The sequence below is a fragment of the Coturnix japonica genome, chromosome 3 (genome assembly GCF_001577835.2).
Source record: "Coturnix japonica isolate 7356 chromosome 3, Coturnix japonica 2.1, whole genome shotgun sequence".
NCBI lineage: Eukaryota > Metazoa > Chordata > Aves > Galliformes > Phasianidae > Coturnix > Coturnix japonica.
This window is the reverse complement of record NC_029518.1, coordinates 95,171,027-95,190,477: the sequence shown is the minus strand read 5'-3', so window position 1 is coordinate 95,190,477 and position 19,451 is coordinate 95,171,027. Positions and strand designations below refer to the sequence as shown.

General features: G+C 40.9%; 1 protein-coding gene across 8 annotated transcripts in view; it reads left to right on the top strand.

Annotated features, from left to right (window-relative positions):
- Positions 1-19,451, top strand: part of ITSN2 (intersectin 2) — a 58,971-nt gene that overhangs the window by 15,548 nt on the left and 23,972 nt on the right. For 7 of the 8 annotated variants that reach the window (XM_015859536.2, XM_015859537.2, XM_015859539.2 and 4 more), the window contains 16 exons: positions 3,079-3,171; positions 4,512-4,575; positions 5,569-5,732; positions 7,029-7,226; positions 8,082-8,178; positions 8,854-8,996; positions 9,960-10,023; positions 11,654-11,791; positions 11,927-12,012; positions 12,969-13,231; positions 13,899-14,048; positions 14,278-14,418; positions 15,285-15,372; positions 15,978-16,117; positions 16,959-17,039; positions 19,179-19,315. In XM_015859536.2, the coding sequence (XP_015715022.1) occupies positions 3,079-3,171; positions 4,512-4,575; positions 5,569-5,732; positions 7,029-7,226; positions 8,082-8,178; positions 8,854-8,996; positions 9,960-10,023; positions 11,654-11,791; positions 11,927-12,012; positions 12,969-13,231; positions 13,899-14,048; positions 14,278-14,418; positions 15,285-15,372; positions 15,978-16,117; positions 16,959-17,039; positions 19,179-19,315 (2,047 nt within the window). The remainder of the gene's footprint in view (positions 1-3,078; positions 3,172-4,511; positions 4,576-5,568; positions 5,733-7,028; positions 7,227-8,081; positions 8,179-8,853; positions 8,997-9,959; positions 10,024-11,653; positions 11,792-11,926; positions 12,013-12,968; positions 13,232-13,898; positions 14,049-14,277; positions 14,419-15,284; positions 15,373-15,977; positions 16,118-16,958; positions 17,040-19,178; positions 19,316-19,451) is intronic. The other variant, XM_015859541.2, reaches the window with a different exon arrangement.

Below are 19,451 nucleotides of genomic sequence, written 5' to 3'. Positions count from 1 at the left end.
TGTAGAATGTGATAATGCCTTGCACTGTTCTGCAAGTGAAGAAGTTGCTTTGCTAATAACGCCAGTATGCACGGCTGCATTTACCTATAGGTAATGGTAACCAGTGGCAGTAGTTTCACAGCAACATTTTGAAGGCTGTTTTCTGCTCTTCTGGAACTGCGCTTTCTTTCTTCCCCTCTTTTACATTTGCAGCTCGCCCTTTTAAGGAAAGAAGTGTTTGTTTCTGCTTTGTGTTGGCAGCCCATCAAAGCAAGTCCCTTTAGAAATGCCATTAGGACTCTGCGTCAGGCTGATAACCTTCTGAAGAAAACAGACTGTCCCTAACAAGGTCTATGTTCCTGTCATAAACAGACCCTAAAGTTCTCTTAGGAAGACGTTTGGTGGCCCAACAAACTTGATAGTTTGTCTACCAGGCAATGCTGACAGGTCAGTTTTAGCTTATGGTTGCTTTGGGAGATGACAGAATCACAGAATTGTAGGGGTTGGAAGGGACCTCTAGAGATCATTGAGTCCAACCCCCCTGCCAAAGCAGGCTCCCTACACCACATTGCACAGGTAGGCGTCCAGGTGGGTCTTGAATAGTGGGAAGTGAATAATGACCATAGTATTCCTGAGGATCATATCAGGCTTTGATAGTGATTTTGCAGGGGGGCTGAGTTTCAAACTAATATTACCATCTGTGATGAGTCTTTATTGTGATGGTTTCATTTGTACCGTAAATAAACATGGTAATTCCTTTGAAGAATGGTTTCATGAGGCGCTTTGTGGACTTGCCAAGGCCTTGTGTTCAACCCTGTTGATTTCAGATAGGCTGATTTGGTATCTTTGCTTGGAGGGATCTTATTTTTAATGACGCTTTCAGTACAAGCTTTTTTGTTCTCATTATTCTTATCTCCAAAGTGGAACATCAAAAGACTCACAGACACCTGGGTAAGCTGAAAACGAGCCCTCACAACACTTTCACCTTCCCTCATGTGCTTTGCCATTAATTTTGTTTCTTAGCTTGTAAAGAATCACAGCCCCGGGAGGACTTTGTTTGGGTATTCCTTGCTCCACCCTGCTTATCTCAGTTCTATTTGGAATTTATGGCATGTTTTCCTGCAACCTTCTAAATTACAAGGTGCTTTATTATCTCTTCTTAAACGTCTTTAGTGTTGGCAAGTCTGGAGGGATACTGCTAAAATTATTGAAAGTGAATGTTTTCTTTGAATAATGAATGTATATTTTTATACGTTTCCTTATGAGTGGAATATTGAGGTTACCTGGGGTTGGGCTTTGGGTTTTAAGATCTATTGCATTACTTTCTTTGGTGCCTGCAAAAGCCCTCAGTAGATGAGAGCGTATCTTTATGGAACGAGTTATGAAGGATTTATGGTTTCTCTCTCAGGCACAGGGAAAATCTGAAATTCTTACCTTGGAAAATGAATTATTGGCAGGTATACGTATTTATTATTTTCAGGATACGTATTTTCTCCATTTCACAGGATCACAGAACGGTTGGGTTGGAAGGGACCTCAAAGATCATGAAGCTCCAACTCATCCCCCTTCCACAGGCAGGGCCACCAACCTCCACATTTAATACCAGCCCAGGCTGCCCAGCGCCCCATCCAACCTGGTTTTGAACACCTCCAGGGATGGACGGAGCATCCACAGCCTCTCAGGGCAGCTGTTCCAGCACCTCATCACTCTCATAGTAAAGAATTTCCCCCTGACATCCAACCTAAATCTTCCCTTCTTCAACTTAAAACCATTTCCTCTTGACTCGCTGTTACCTACCCTTTCAAAGAGTTGAAAGGTTCCTTGTCCCATCTTCATTCTCCTTCCTCTAAATGAGGTCTCCTCTGTGTGAAACAGCTGCTTCAGCATAGACCCTTGGTAACTGCTGCTGGATGGGGAGGTGGAACTCCAAATTCAGGTGCTTCAAGGTTATATCCTAACATTCTTCCACCATTTTGTCATTCATATCTCCATTGAGTTCCTCTTATTTGTTTGCTTTCTGACTATTTGTCTTTCCATATAAAACAACAGCATAAAGAAGTCAATGTGTAACCATGGGAGGAGAATGATAGCCCTTAGAGAACCTTGTAAATATCCGATTAAAAGAATTATTTGTTTCCTTGGCTGCTTTTTGCTGAGTGATACCATTCCTTGGAGGATGCTGTAAGAGTTCTTTGGAAGTGGTAATGCTGATTAGACTTTGCTGGAGATGTTTTTAATAAGTTTTTAACGTTACTACTGGGGGTTCCATTGAAAATTATGGCACATTCTTATATTCACTGATTAGAAGGTGAGATTTTGTTAAAGGCTTCCCAGTTAAAACTTCTCTTGCATGAATCCCAAATCAGCTGTTACTTGGAAGCTGCTTTTCCTGCCCAGGCACACGCCCAGACCTTCATACAGTGATTCTGAAGTCACTCCTGATTCTATTTAGTATACCAGAACATCTCTATGCACATGATTATTCTTTGCTATTTCTCCATGTTACCTTGAGGCTATAATATTTTAAACACTTTCCTTGTAAATACTGAAAAAGCTCAATTGAAATCACACGCTATTTTAAGACATAAATCCAGAATGTTACTCCTTTACCATACAAAACCAGACTGTTTTTACTAGCAGCCCCAATGTTGATTTTAGAGCATCAGTGAGATGAAGCGCAAGTCTTTTGGGCAGCTTTAGGATGTGAGCCTCCTCTACGAGACCCTTTAGTTGACACTGAATCCTGTTTGTTCACCGGTGGAGCAGGGGAGTGTTGGTTCACACAGAGTTCTGTGGTTGGCATGTTTCCTGCCCGAGCTGCAAGCTGACAGCAGCCACAGGCAACTACTTTGCACTGCCTTGGAAAGACAAGACAGCTTGTTTGAAAGCAGAGCAAAAAGCAGCAGGGCTGAGGAGTTGTTACAGCTGCCACTTTCACATCTGGGAAGCAGGTTTGCATTTCATAATGCCCTTGCCAAACTGGTAGGAGCTGGGTGTGCCTCGATTTTGTGTTGTCCTTTGGGAAGCCAAGCTTTGCTTTTAGAAGTGACGTGCTTGATTTGTCAAAGTCTTCAAGCTTTCGTTGTGTTGTTGTTTTAGGAGGGCCAAACATATGGGCGATCACCGCAGAAGAGCGGGCCAAGCACGACAAGCAGTTCGATAGCCTTAAGCCCACGGGAGGCTACATTACAGGTTAGTCTGGGATTCTGCATTACACATTAACTTCTGGGTACACATAAGTAGTGTTGTGAAACGGATTGAAAACTACATCCTATTTCAGGCCTTTGTGGTGTGACTAATAAGCAGACTTCGGGCAAACAGCCACAGGTTATTACTAAACTTGTACAAGCTTTGGGTCGAAGTCTGGCACAGAAGCACACAGTTATTAACCCCATCACTTCTGCAGCCAGCAGTCAAGTGCTGTCACTCTGTCTGGCTTCAGAAAACAGAATCAGGGGCTGAATCTGCATTGAGATGGGAAGCTGCCAACAAAACACTTGTAGTAGCTATTGTGGCAGGCGATGTCAGGGACACAAGAAGTGCTCTCTTCTGTCTGAAAAGGGCTGGAGAACACTGTGCTGTTAGATATCTTTGTTCTGGAGTAGGAGGCAGGGGAGAGAGATGCTGACAACTCATTAATGGCTGCTTATAGTTTATTAACCCTCACTCCTGCCTGCCTAACTATCTGCTGAGTCTGTACCCTGTCTGTTAACTCTGGTGCTCCTATTTTTCCTCTTTTTGGTCTGAAAAGGACAAAGAGTGGGAAGTTGTCTGTGGGGAGTATGCCCTTCTGTTGGCTAAGGGAATAACTATCTCCTGCATTGACCAAACAAATACTGATGTCTCGCTGCTATTTTAGCACCAGCTGGAAAGCGTGCAGTCCCAGGGACTACCTTGAGGCCATGTCATGGCTGTCACATGCGTGTCTGCAGGCTTCGTTATTTATCTGTTGAGTGCTTGAAATTAAAGACTGTATGTGAATAGAAGGGGAAGAAGGTGCTGAAAAAATAACCTGAGGCCTTAGATTTAAGCATTTATAAATTGCTCGTAGAGAAGTAGAACCACCACTGTCAGTGTTTTATTGTATCTTTGTTTAACAGCACAGTCAATGTCAGTTGGTTAGGTTTGATAAAGGAGAAGGAAAGAAATGGTGTGCTCATCCTTTCCTCTGTAATTAATTAGGTCAGGATTACATTTTTGGCCATTTATACTTGTACGACATCTGTTGAAATGGTACATTTGTTAAACTGTTGGCAGCCTTTTGGTTTCTTTTTTACTCCCACATTTTAAAGCTTCTTACTGCTATTTGAAGCTGTGCTTCAGGGAGCAGATTCAAGATTACAAGAAGACCATCTGATAATAGATGTCACAGAGGAAGGAGCTAAGTGACACATGACTGAAAAGATGAAGTGTGGTGATTCCTTTTGAGGATCTGCTCCCACAGGAGAGCGCTGAGGTTATCTGAGATGCCTGATGCTTGTCGATATCCACATCTCTAGTTTTAAATCCTCTTTCTTTCATGTTTGTCATAGGTGATCAAGCACGTACCTTTTTTTTGCAATCAGGTCTACCATCTTCAGTCCTCGCTGACATATGGTAAGGGGTTCTTGCTTTAATTTGATTTTTCTGTCTTAAGATGGGAAGTGCATAGCATCCAACTACTAAAACAAACAACAATCTGAAGCTCCATAGTAGTTATAATGGACTGTGAGATACCAACCTGGATCTGTAACATAGGAATGGGACAAAGTTCTGTTATTTGCAACACGTATGTGGTAGTTGCAAGACTTAAAAGATAGCGTTTCTTCTCTGTAACTCTTCAGTCTTCATCCATGGTGCTGCAGTGGGTGTTGTTATCAAGATGTGTGCGTGCTGAAAGTCAGAGCAGACCATAATAATAAAGAGGAACTCACTAGTGGACAGCGTGAAAGGATGTATTTCGATCTAATACGAAGTTAATTTCTTCTTCTGACACTTGACAGCACAGATCAGCCCTGATTTGTTCTGAGTAGTAAGAGAACAAAGCTGGGAGTGGAACATGCAGCTCATTATTAACCTCAGCATTTTCTACTAATTTTATCCATATTCCTGTGCCTGTTCATAGACATTTAATTATTAATAAGATTTTAGAATTCATGAAGTAATGCAGTTTTCAAAGTGGCTTTTAATGCCTGTAGCAGGTTTATGTATTGTAATGTTTTTTTGCAGTAATTCCTTATGCTATGACATGCTCATTTAAAATAATTGTGGAAAGAAGCATTGCTGTAGCAACAAGTAAGCAGGAGATGACTATTTTCCCAAATATCTTCCTACTCTTTTAAGTATTTAATACACAGTAACTTTAAAACTGAAGTAAGGAGAAGTCTACCAAGTGAATTAAATTGGATGCAGTTAGGCATTATACTTTGAAATGATGCAAACTTACGAGAATTTAAATGTTGTCATAAGTAGAAAGCATATAGATGGTTGCAGTGTGTTGTTTTCTTGTATAAAAATATGTAAAATTGATGATAAATCTTCTCATTTATGAAAAACTTTAAGTTACATTTCTCTCATGTGGACTCTTTCTTTCTTTGTTTTTTCCTTAAGGGCACTGTCAGACTTGAACAAAGATGGAAAAATGGATCAACTGGAGTTCTCTATAGCCATGAAACTCATCAAGCTGAAATTACAAGGACAGCACTTGCCTATGGTTCTCCCTCCTGTCATGAAACAAACTCCAGTACTTTCACCTCTAATGTCAGCTCGCTTCGGTACTTATTAATATATTGTTAATTAGTGTTCAAAGAGAAAACACACAGTTGTTCTGCATTCAAATACGAGTATCATTAATCTGACCACATCACTGAGGGAGTCAGTTCAAACCAAAAAACCACCATGCAAGAAATCCATGAAGCCTCTTACTTAGGCAGAGCAAATGGCCTTTTTGATGACTTCATTCTCTGGAGACGTTTAATAATAAAGAAGCAGCATCTATTGAATTTTGAGGTTCAGGAGGGCCCTTCACATCTGCCCTTTGACTTGCAGGCTGTCATACTGAAGGCCTTTTTCTGTCTCCCTCTATTCACTCATGAGATTACACTCCTAACTTTCTTCCTTTTAAGTCAAACTTAGCCAGCGGTCAAAGTTTTAACATCAGTTATATATAATACTTATATAGGATGAATCAGATTGTTTACTCGATCATTAACAAAATATAATTGTTTTTAACTTTTCTGCTATGTTTTAAAATTGAATGTGTGTCAGTGCATGTCTGCTGATGGGTATTTTGTAGGAGAAACTATACACCTGGTTTCAGCTAGGCTACGAAATTCAGCATGTACTTCTTTTGGTGTTTATACAGCTAAATGTATGCGTGTATTAATTGCACGTGTGATTTTAAATGTCTGCCCAACTGTAAACCTTGTGTTTGCATACCAATGCATGCATTTATATATAGCTGTGGTTGGCAAATTAATACTTACTATTAACCTTTCATCACCTCATCTGCATCCTGTTTTCCTCCGCAAGATTTAGTCAGTAATTTGAGTGTCCTAATCAAAAAACTACCTTAAAGAAGCCCTTGTGCTGGGCATGGGCCCCTAAATATGGATTTCACCCTTGTACATTCTTCCAGGACCAAGATTAGGAAGAGACTTAGTTCAGAAATATCATGAGCTGTTCTTTGTAAAGAATTGTTGCAGGTTTCCTGTTCTAGTTCTGTCTCAGGGGGCAGACACAGAAAGGCTTGTTAAAAAGTGAGTTATGTTGATAATTATAGAAAATGACATCTTAATCCTTTTGTGAAATATCTGCCAGGTCAACCTGGAGAATGAATTGTAAGGAGCAGGGTTTGGGTTTCATTTTGAAAATTCATCTGCTTTGGTATATTTCCTTCTGTTAGCTGCGTTGTGTGAGTGGAAAAGTAAATATTTTACACAAGCATCTATTTAATTTATTGCATTGTTGGATGCAGGCTGCTTTGTGTAGTTTTTACTTAGCATAGTGGATTTCATTTCTTGCTGGAGTCTCTGCAATGCAAAATCATGCATTGTTTGTTTTTGCTCTAGGAATGGGTAGTATGCCAAATTTGTCCATGCCAACATCCATGTCTACGATCACACCATTAGCTCCAATGTCTCTGACCTCAATGACATCCATTCCTCCTTTGGTTATTTCTGCTCCCCTGGTGCCTTCTGTCAGTACCTCATCACTGCCAAATGGAACATCCAGCCTTCTGCAGCCTTTGGCCATACCTTTCTCTTCAAGTAAGTACAGTGCAGTCCATGGCTCAGTTTGATATGTGAACCTCATTTTCTCTGTGGCTAATTTCAGAGACAAAACTGATGCTATGTGCAATTTAAAAACAAAGAAATATGTATAGCATCGTAATCGTATAATCATAGAATGGCCTGGGTTGAAAAGGACCACAGTGGTCATCCAGTTTCAACCCCCCTGCTGTGTGCAGGGCTGCCAACCAGCAGCTCAGGCTGCCCAGAGCCACATCCAGCCTGGCCTTCGTTTCCTCTAGGGATGGGGCATCCACAGCCTCCTTGGGCAGCCTGTTCCAGTGCGTTGCCACCCTGTGTATGAAAAGCTTCCTCCTAAGATCCAACCTAAGTGTTCCTTGTCTCAGGTTAAAACCATTCCCCCTTGTCCTATCACTGTCCATCCCTGTAATCAGCTGTTCCTCCTCCTGTTTATATGCTTATAGGCCACAATGAGGTCTTCCCAGAGCCTTCTTTTCTCCAAGCTAAACAAGCCCAGTTCCCTCAACTTTTACTCATAGGAGAAGTGCTCCAGCCCTCTGACCATCTTAGTGGCCTCCTGAATCCACTCCAAGATCTCCACATCCTTCCTGTGCTGGGGGCCCCAGGCCTGGATGCAGTACTGCAGATAGAGCCTCACAAGAGCTGAGCAGAGGAGGACAGTCACCTCCCTCTCCCTTCTGGCCACCCAGTACACACATATTCTTTCCAAAGTTTGTGTTCATCACATCTTTCATAGCTAAATAACCTTAAAAGCAAGGTGCTGGTTAGCTTCTCTTATTTCTCTCAAACACTTAGGTAACTTCACTACCATGTACCTGTTTTCTTTACAGCTTTTGTTTTTCTTTGTTTCAGTGCAGCCTCATACTGGTTCCTTAGGTCCCGTGGCAGGAGGGTTTGGTGGATCTAACATGCAGAAGGCACAGTCACTAATCGATTTAGGATCTAGCAGGTATGAAAGTTAAGTTTACAATGGCGATGTCTTAGTCTCGAGTAGTACACTTTATAAGAAACATGAAGCACTTACATCTTTAAGGTATTATTCATTAATAACAGCCTACCATATCTGAAAGTAAATAGTTTTTATATAGGCTAATTAATATTTTAACTCTAACAAAGCTTTCTGAAGTAGATGAGAAAGCTCAAAAAAGAAAAAGCAGTGCCAAAAAGAGTGGAATGTACAGCATTAGCAAATAGAAGCACAACAAGTGGTTGTAAAAGCAGTGTTTATGGATTGATGTGCTCATTCATTATAGATAACACCAACAGACACATAAGAAAAGCATTTGTTGTAAATGTTTATCTGTGAATTTGTTTTATGAATAATAGAAGATTACTAATCTTTGTCATCAGCTGCTCTATTTGCTGATTTTAGAGCTTTGTCATGGACAGAAGGAAGGGTTTGGGTTTACCTGCTGTACAGTTGGGCTTTGAGGGAACAGTTTCCCAAAGGACAGTGCAGAGGGTTCTCAGTTCCAGAAGGTGACTCAGAAGTGTTTGTGAATGCATGTCCAGCTTTGGGCTCCTCATCTGGGCACAAGATATACATGATTCTGTATATCTTCTATTCCAATGCCTGTTTGTTAAGCCAAGCGATTAACATAGAGATCTTTCTTTTTTGGAACAGTTCGAATTCTTCCTCCAGTGCTTCACTAGCTGGGAATTCACCAAAGATTGCACCTTCAGACTGGGCAGTTCCTCAGGCTTCCAGATTAAAATACAGACAGAAATTTAACAGCCTTGATAAAAGTATGAGTGGATATTTATCGGGTGAGTATGGCATTTGGTACAGAGGGGAGAAAGCAGTGGAGCAGTGCTTTCTGTGAAAATGAGAGACATCTACACAGTTGTTTTTGTGCCATGTGCTCCATTTCTGTGTATATCCATCAGTAATTGCTTTGCTATTCGGGCTTTGTCTTCTTCATAAAGAAAGCAGTTGAGAAAGGTTGTGGCAGTACTGCAGGCATGGATTTGTAACTTCTGGAAAGTAATTTAAGGGAGTAATTCTTCATTGACTTCCAGTGACATTCGTGCTGTGCTACAGCATTGTGGTGGTTTTGAAAGACTTCCCACCAACTTAGCACAAGAGCAGAATTTGAAATGAATGAAAGTGCTTGTAAAACTGGATTATGAACTGTAATCCGCTGAGTGGAACGCTGAAAAAGCAGGAGGCAGGTTTGGAGTCAGAATGTATCCCTGTAGCTGAGCAGATTTCTCATTGTGATGGACTGCTTGCCAACCCTTTGCCTCAGTTTTTTAGTACACAAAAAGGGAGAATTGTTTCTTTCCTGAAAGGGACTCTTTGCGTTTTATCTTGTTTGGTTGATTTTTGAGCTGAAGGTTTCATTGACTTGCCTGAAAAAGGTGTATGGTTCTCTGTTAACCTAAAAAACCTGGCTGTTTTCCAGCTTACCAGCTCAAACTTCAGCAGACAATCAGCTGTGCTCTTGAAACAGCTGTGGGGATTACCATAAATACCCCCTTTTTAATGTCAGTTTTTCCTCTTTTGACCTTTGAATGAAAAGAGAATTACACAAAAATACTTCCATCTTCATTGTGTTCAGATTGAAATGCCTTTTGTTAAGCCTGGAAGTAATGCCAACTGTCAGCGATTAATGAAAATGGATTAGATTAACATCAGAAATAAACATGCCCCGGTTCATGACCCATTTTTGCTACATGTGAATCTTTGTTCATAGCATTTATTAATCTCTTTTGTGTTTTTGCATGAAGGATTTCAAGCAAGGAATGCCCTTCTGCAATCAAACCTCTCACAGACTCAGCTGGCTACTATTTGGTAAGTTGAGTTACTGATGATGCATCCAATACGTTTATGGTGTTAAAATAGAGGTAATTTTTATTTAATGAGAAGTGATGAAAGGACACCATAGATCTAACACTGTAACCAGAAACTAAGTTACTGCTTAAACTTGTTTGGTGTTTGATGCATTTTGAAAAGACACTTCAACTTAACATAATAAACTTCTCACTTTTTGGACTAGAAGACCCCCACGGGTCTCTTCCAACTCTAAGGATTCTATGATTCTATTCTATCCGCGCTTTGTTTTTTGAGCTCCATAGAGTAGTACAGATGTTAATTTCAGTTTCCATTTCAGTGGTGAGCTACTTAACCTGAGGGAAGGGTTCGTTGGTTTAAAAAGCAGGGTTGCAAAGCAAAAGACCATCTCACCTTGGAACAGGCTGCCCAGAGAGGTTGTGAGTCCCTGGAGGTGTTCAAGGCCAGGTTGGATGGGGCCCTTGGGCAGCCTGGTCTAGAATTAGAAATGGAGGTTGGTGGCCCTACATGAGGACAGGGAGGTTGGAGCTTCGTGATCCTTGAGGTCCCTTCCAACCCAAGCTGTTCTGTGATAATTCTATGATCTTGTTAGTTTTTGAATATGGAGAGTTTAAGGAAGGAGCAGCCCATCAAGGTACTCGAATATCAAACAGCTCTTAAGATTTGTCTTTGCTGTGGAGATGGAAGTTGTTACAGTTGTCTGAAGGCTTGAATGATCTGCCTTTAACCTTCTAGATATGATAGTTTGGGCTTTGCTTTCAGTCATAACTTGGATGTTGTGCTTGAACTTCACTGTTCCAGAGGAATTTACATTAATATTGTGCTTCATAGATCTTTCTGAAGTTCCACTGTTGTCTTGGGGGGCAGACATTTGTTTGTATTATCAGCAGTGACCCGAAACATTATTCCTACTAGTTCAACTAATTTGATTGCATTCAGTGAGGGTGAAAATGGAGTTTGTGGTTGTGTTCATCCACTTTGGAGTGTGAGAAATAAAGCAGGTACACAGTTACTGCTTTCCTCCTGGGTGCCTGGCCTGAATGGATCAGTAGCCAATGCAGGGTTGTCTCTGTGCACGTGTAGACGATTAACAGACCAAGTTACAGTTTTGCCCAACGTAAGGAATTACTGATATTTCTACTGGCATTATGTTCTTAATTACTGTAATATAATAGTAACAATGTGATAATAAATAACAGTAGTGTGTGAATAGTGCTGGTCTGTCAACACAATAAAAAGCTCATTTCATCATCTCCTGCTTTTGTTTTCCCTGTGGTGTGTGAGTGGGTGGTGGATTTTTTGTTTGCTTCCTCTTTGATTCTTTTTTAAAATGGCTCAATTCTTTCTTGTGTGTCCAACTCTGAGTACAAAATACAGCACAGGCACCTATTAAGCATCTCACATAAGTCCAGTCTAAGTGTGTCGAAGGACGTGCTCCATATCTGGTTCTTGGAGAATAATCTCTCCTTCCATCCATGGTTTGTATTACTAATTTTAATTATTTTTGCCAGATCATTTCAGAGGAGTTTTCAGTTTTATTTCACAGTTCCAGGTGTGAAAGTCTTCAGCTATTGCTTGTGAGTGGTCATGCTGTTCAGTTCTAATTATTATTACCATTAAAACTATGCAGGTCACTGGCGGATATTGATGGAGATGGACAGCTGAAAGCAGATGAGTTTGTGCTGGCCATGCACCTCACTGATATGGCCAAAGCTGGGCAACCTCTGCCACTAACTCTGCCTCTAGAGCTGGTACCACCTTCCTTCAGGTAAACTGCTGAGGGCAATGAAACATGACTGTACCTTCAACAGAATTTTTTTTGTGCAAACAAGGTGACTATTATTTGTCTAATGGGGTTTTGTGTTTTGGGGGTTTTTTGTTTTGTTTTTTTTGCCATCTCCAGGAGTGGAAAGTACACTGAAAATATTAATGGGACTCTGCCATCTTACCAGCCTGTGCAAGAGGAGGAGCCACAGAAAAAACAGCCAGGTAAAACTAAGTTCATGGTTTCGTTGCTGGTAAATAAAGCTGTCTTGCAAGGACTATGGAACAGTTAGAAAGTGGAAGACATAATCAAATCCCTGGGGGGTTCATTTCAAGAGCTACATCCCTTTTAACTTGGATGGTAGGAAGGTTGTTAAGTGGATGTAGTCAGCCTATTACATCTAATAAAATTGAGAAGACAGAGCTATTATTAGCTGTAGGAATGGAAAAATGTGCTGATTAATAATGTATTTTGGAAAACAAATCTTTCATTTCCAACTACTGCAATGCTACTGCACAATTTTTTGCAGTGGAGTGTTACTGGCAGTACTTTGTTCTGGACATTCTGAAAACAGGAGATCCCAGTGTTGTTTAATTATCTAAAAACGAGATATGATTTGCACACAGAAGTAAATTCTGCTGTTGGCTACCTGATGCAACAAGCAAAGGTCTGTTGTGTGTGCAGCAATGTGCCTCTCTTTTTAAAGAGTGGTTACTGGGAAACTGAGTCATTCCTTTCAAACTCCTTTTACCCTGCTGTAGTTCAGCTTAATCCTGTTTTGTTTTCTGCTGTTTTTAACTCCAAGAGATCTTACAGGGAACGCCCTTTAAGGCTAATTCTGTGTGTGTTAGCATTTCTTGCTCAGTGGAAAACCTCTGTAGCAAAATATTGACTTCTCTCAGCTTGTAGGAGCTGTTCCTTTGTGTTACCTCTAAAATTGAAACCATTTTCTTGGTCAGTTTTAAATTGCAATGTTTTTGTAGTTGGAATAGACTTAGGAAAGTTTCAGGGTATTTTGGAGAAGAAAAATAATACTAGAAAAAAAATGTGCTCATCGTCCATGACCTAAGTACCTGAACTTGCCAAAGAGAGGATACCTATCTTTAGTGGCACAACTGAGGCACTTATTTGAGAGCAGTGTTTAGCACAGGGCAGAAATAACTACTTTTCCTTGTTTTAGTGACGTTTGAGGACAAAAGAAAAGCAAACTATGAGAGAGGAAATGTGGAGCTGGAAAAACGTCGCCAGGTCCTGTTGGAACAGCAGCAGAGAGAGGCAGAACGTAAGGCTCAGAAGGAAAGAGAAGAACAAGAACGAAGAGAGAGGGAACGGCAGGAGCAGGAACGGAAAAAACAACTTGAATTGGAAAGGCAGCTGGAGAGACAACGAGAGCTGGAAAGGCAAAGGGAAGAAGAAAGGAGGAAAGAAATAGAAAGGCGGGAGGTTGTTTTCTTGACATTATTTTTGTAATGTTTTAAGGAATATGTATGTACATGTGGTATTCACTTGATGGAGCACTCAGGGTTTGGGCACTGACTTTGACTCATTGAGGGGCCAGTGGCATTTCTGTCTGAAAATATTGTGTCCATTATAAATGAACAAAGTGGTGTTGTAAGTCAAAGACGTTCACATTCTTCAAAGAACAGATGAGACTTGTTGGACAGTTTTCTTAGATTTAATAAGAAAAAAAATCTATATTCCTAACAAGACTCTACCGAATTCATCATTGATAATAATTTGCTCTTTGAACTTCAGGCAGATTTACTTCTAGCTGGGGTCTCAATGCATATGTAAGCGTTTCATGTTTTATAGAGTTCTGTGAAATACTCAGAAGGGGTTAAGAGTAATGCAGTGTGCTCGTTTATTGTCAGTTTTCTAAGCTGAATTTTTTCCCCCTCTCTGAATTGTGCATCTTTCTTCAAATAGCTTTATAAGGGATAGGAGCATGGCATACAGGATCTTAGAGGATCGCTTCCTCCATTCTTCGATGCTGAAGTTACAAGATCATTTTGAGAAAAGCAATCCATTATGTTGCTGCACATTGTATTAAAACATGATCTTAGTGTTCTGTATCTGTGTGGTGATTTAAAGCAGTGTAACTTTTCCGTAGGCAGCAAAGCAAGAACTTGAGCGCCAGCGGCGTTTGGAATGGGAGAGAATTCGCCGCCAAGAACTTCTTAATCAACGTAACAGGGAACAAGAAGAAATTATCAAGTTGACCTCTAAGAAGAAGAGCCTTAACCTTGAATTAGAAGCTCTGGTAAGATATGCATTTTACTGGCCAACTTGAAATGAAATGTGATATTTTGAAGTATGCCAATCTTAGAGTATAGAGAATGGTGTGCTAGGAGCTTCACTCTGCTTTGGATGAGCAATCTAAACCAGGTATTTTTGAGTTCTTGTAGGAAGTTGATTGTGTAGTAACATGCCTGCGGATGTAGTAAAGAAAGGCTTTGTTGCTATATGTAATTACTCTGATTTCTTTCTAGACAGACAAACATCAGCAAATTTCAGGCAGATTGCAAGATATTCGAAGCAAAAAGCAGATTCGGAAGGCTGAGCTGGAGGCTTTAGATAGAAAATGTGACCAAGGAATTATGGAAGTCAAGCAACTACAACAGCAACTTCAGGTAGATCACTTTCTGATAAGCTTTTAATTCTCCTTTATTTCCTGCTTTGTGTTTCAGTAATTTTATGTGCTCCAACAGGGAGGAATAGTGTATCAGTTTGAGTCTGCAAGGCCGTCAGCACTGCAGAGGTTTTTTAGGCTTATTTTTGGTGCGAAAGAATTGATTGCACGTACAACAAGAAGCTGATAATTGAATGCAGACAGTAGTCAGAACTGTTTTGAACTGATAATAGTGACGACATTTTAATCGTTACTGTGATGGTTCCAGCCTCAGTTTTTTTGTGAGGGTTTTTGTGTTAGACTTGAGGCAGTGAATAGAATGGCTTAGATTGGAAGGGACCTTAAAGCCCTTCCACTTCCAACCTTCTGCTGTAGGCAAGGTTGTCACCCACCAGCTCAGGCTGCTCAGTGCCCCATCCAACCTGGCCTTGAACGTCTTCAGGGATGGGGCAACCACAGCTTCTCTGGAGAGACTGTGCCAGTGCCTCACCGCTCTCTGAGCAAATAATTTGACATCTAACCTAAATCTCACCTTTTTTAGTGTAAAGCTATTCCCCTTTGACCTATCCCTGTCAGAACATGTAAAAAGTTCTAAGGAGCCTGTAGCTCAGTTCTCATGATAGTTTCTACTTTTAATAAATCTGTTAATTTTTTTTTTCTTCCAACTGCGAAAAGATTTAAAGATTAAGAAGTATTTGGTGTTAATGTTGTTCATACAATGAGTATAAAAGTAGTTTTTCCTCTGCCCTGTAGTGGTAACTTGCATCCATGCTTCATTAAAGTGACTTGGGGTTATGTCTGACAGTTCTTGCACACAGCTGTATGAACAGGATTAAACATTTGTTATGCTCTCTTCAATCTCTACAGGAGTATCAGAACAAGCTGACCTGTTTAGTTCCTGAGAAGCAGCTGTTAAATGAAAGAATTAAAAACGTTCAACTCGACAGCGCTCAAAGTAAGTTCGTGCAGATGAGTTCTGTGTGGTTCACATTGCTGGGTGTTTGTCATTTTACACCATACTGTTGGAAAAAAACAAGCTGTAGAGTATAGGGGGGCCAGTCCTACCTTTGTTTTAATATCTTTTTCAGTGAGAACTGCCTAAGAGTTGTTGTATCTGCGTTCCATTACTTCTGCCATGTTGTAAATAAGGAGCAAATAAGCACGTTTTTGCTTAAAAATTCATTTCTGTAGACTGTACAATCCTCAGACGCTGTGATCCTTACTACACAGTGGGTTCTTGATAGCATTAATTTGGGGGGGGGTCATTAAAAGTTTACACTGAACGTTGTATCAAAGCACACTGCAAATTCCTGCCTTTTGAAGCTTGTTGTGAATTGATCTAACATGATATGAAAAACCATTTGTTAAGTATTCCGTATTACATGTAACGCCTGTACGTGTCAGGTAGCTGTTGGCCCCCTTCTTTGTGCTGTATGCCAACACGAGGGTAAGTCAAATGATTTTTGTAAGGAATGGATCTGGGAATGTATGTATGTACATTGGGGAGAAAATCTGAGAGCAAAAATCCTTGTCAGGTTGCTTATCTTTCTTCTAATGCAGATGCAGGAGTTGCTTCAGTGCAAAAGAAGTCTCTAGAAAAGGAAGAACTGTGCCAAAGACTGAAGGAACAATTAGATGCCCTTGAGAAGGAAACTGCTTCTAAACTTGCTGAAATGGATGCGTTTAACAGTCAGCTTAAGGTATGTGTGTTCTCTCAATACATCCAGTAATTTCTTCATCCCTGTGTGAAGGTGTGTGGCGCTTCCAAAAGGTCATACCCAACTTTTAGTGTCACATAAGAATTACCAGAAGTCTTGTAGCACAGGAACAACCCATTCAAAGCTATCGCTCATGTACTAAAGTATCCACATCTTGCTGATCGTTGCTTTGCATGAATCGACTGTTGCTCACTCTCAACCTTTGCTTTGGAACTGAGGTTGCTTAGGCTCTTGGAGGTTCTTTACTTATGGGGTTATACAGTTTTCTTATGGGGCTTCAATTTCTGACTTGTGAACATTTAATTCTTGTTGAAAGGAATGCAGGGTTTTACAGTATATCACACAGGATCCAGTAGCAGACTTGGCTGCTGTTTGTAAGTCAGCATAGGCTGCTTCTTTGAGGATAAGGTGGTAAATGTTGACTGCTGGCCCTAAAACTATTTTTGTTTCAGCAGCAACTCTCAATGTACCTAACAATGCGTACAGCGCTCAGGCATGCATCTGCTTAACTTTATTTCCTGGCCTACTCTCAGTGGCAGTGATGTGAGCTGTATTCCTGTGCAATGCATTTGTGCTGGGCCAATGTGAGGGCTCTACGCTCGCCATTGAAAAGAACAGGGATGAATTTGTAAGCATTTCTAAGTTTCTTTTCTTGCCAAAAGAACGGGCTGCACGAAACATTGGCCATGTGCATTTTTAGTTCCTTGTGTGCTTGCATGGCTTGCCGTGTTCAGTGGCTGCATCCGCTCTTTAGTCTTCCCTGAAATGTTTTCTGAAATACGGTGCAAAGATTAATTAGCTTTTTATCTGCCTTATCTTACAGTGTGACAGTATGGATGATTCTGTTCTTCAGTGCCTTTTGTCTCTGCTAAGCTGTCTCAACCACCTCTTCCTCTTACTTAAGGTTATTTTCTAATCTTTGGCTCTTTTGCTTTTTGAATTACTTCACTTGTGTTTTTTTTTTCCTCTGCTCACCTTTTCTGTTTGGATGTATAACTTACGTTAAAGACATTTTCCTAAAACAAAACCAGTAGTTTTGCTCTTCCTGCTAGCTTTTAAATCCTCATAAAGACGTACAATTTTGTTTACCTGCTTATAAGGCCAAACTGCAAAGTGATGATCGCTATTTTTGTTCTTAATGGGCTGTGTTTAAATTGTTTTATTCGACATTTTCTTTTTAGTTAAGGTAACATCAACAAAAAGAGCACTGTCTAAGATGGAAATGGTGTCTTCTCCCAGCTTTCCATCTGTTGCTCTCTATGTGTCTGACTGTGCCTACGTTCATACACCTGAAGCTGGGAATCATAGAGTCATAGAATGGTTGGGTTGGAAGGGACCTCAAAGATCGCAAAGCTCCAGCCCCTTCCACAGGCAGGGCCACACAACCTCCACATTTAATACCAGCTCAGGCTGCCCAGGGCCCCATCCAACCTGGCCTTGAACACCTCCAGGGATGGACGGGGCATCCACAGCCTCTCTGGGCAGCTGTTCCAGCACCTCACCACTCTCATAGTAAAGAACTTCCCCCTGACATTCAACCTAAATCTTTCCTCCTTCAACTTAAAACCTCTTCCCCTTCTCCTGCCATTAACCTCTGTAAAGAGTCGACTCCCCTCCTGTTTATAGGCTCCCTTTAGGTACTGGAAGGCTGCAGTGAGGTCACCCCGCAGCCTTTGTTTCTCTAGGCTGAACAAGCCCAGCTCCCTCAGCCTGTCGTTGTAGGGGAGGTGCTCTGGACCTCATCAGGTATATGGAGTCAGGTATATGAATTCTGAATTTGAGACTGAAATGGTATCAGTGCCCAGATGATGACATATGGCACAGCAGCGGCCATCCTTTGAAACCTCTAGATTAACCCCCTACTAAAGCTTGCTTCCTGTTTTTCCTCCACGCTGCTTTTGTCTGCTGGTGTCAGAAATCTGGCTTGGGTTTTTTTCCTTCTTAAATCAAAGAAATGAGAGTTTGTTTCCATAGTAATCCTCAGTTTTCGTGTAGCATGAGAAAATGTTTTCAACTGAACACATTAGGGGGAAAGAACAGTAGCAAATGCATCTGTTTGAGACGTTCACTAGCATGGAAGTCTTGTTACCTTGCCCTTATTGCAGGAACTGTGATTGTTGTTGGCGGTGTTTACTGTGGTGGGAACAGATCGTTCATAACTGCTTTATTTGCGTTTCATATCAGATACAGAAAGTCAGAATACACCACGTAGCTCAGTGTGTGCCAGTGGGATGCCTCATAGTAGCGTGGCATCCAGCTTTGTACTGTGACAAAGTAAGTTCTCAAAGTATTGGAATTATTGCTGGTTTTGTCTCCTGTAAATGTAATTATCCCAAAGATTCATGCTCATGTCCTGTGAAAATATCCATAATCAGAGGGAGGTGGAATAGGAACTGAAGAATGTGCCCCAAAAAGTAGGAGGAAGAAGGCGGTGTGGGTGTGTTAGGCTGTAGCTGCCTGCAGTGGTAAACCTAATGAGGATGTTCTTAAGGTTTTTGATGGAGTTAAGGAACTGCTCCTTCTTATTCTGCTCGAATAATTTCAGTCTTCCATTTCCATGCAGCAATTTGTGGTTGTATTTTACAATTGGGAATGAACAGAAACATTGCAGAGGGGAGCACAGGGGATGTATTCTCAGCTTTATGTGTTCATAGAATCATAAACCACTGTGTTGGCTTTCAGTTGAAGTCTGCCTCTTCAATGGTGTGTTCTGTGGTTTTTCAGAGTGTGCTTCATTGTCATCTTTGTCCTTACAATGTGTTGTATTTATACATGAAGTTTTATCTTTTCCTGTTTCCTGTCACGTTTGTTGTTTCCAGCAGGTGTACGTCTGAAGGGCTCTTTGAAAGCCTAAGTTCTAAGAAAGGACTTGCAAACCTGACTCTACAGTGACCTTCAGGGATTGTTAATAACTCAGTGTTACGTTGTTCGTTTGTATGGATAAAATTGTACTTGGGCTCACAAAGTGTTACAGTGCTTGGGTGTTTCTCCCAAAAGATTGGGTTCATTTCTTTTGATGTACTTCGTTGTGTTTCCTTATTAGGACCTGAGAGAAAGCTACAGCACACAGCAATTAGCCTTGGAGCAGCTTCATAAGATCAAACAGAGCAAGATCAGAGAGGTAGAGAAAAGAAGAGCTGAACTTGTGCAGAAAAAGCGGCTGGAAGATGAGGCTGCAAGGTACCATATCTTAAATCATCAGCATTGCAGCTTTTAAAGCAAACGAGAGCCGTGATGTCTTAAAGATCCTGGTTTTAATAGACAGGAAGTAGAATGGCAAAAATACATCCTGGTTTGCTGCCTTGAGAAAGCAGTT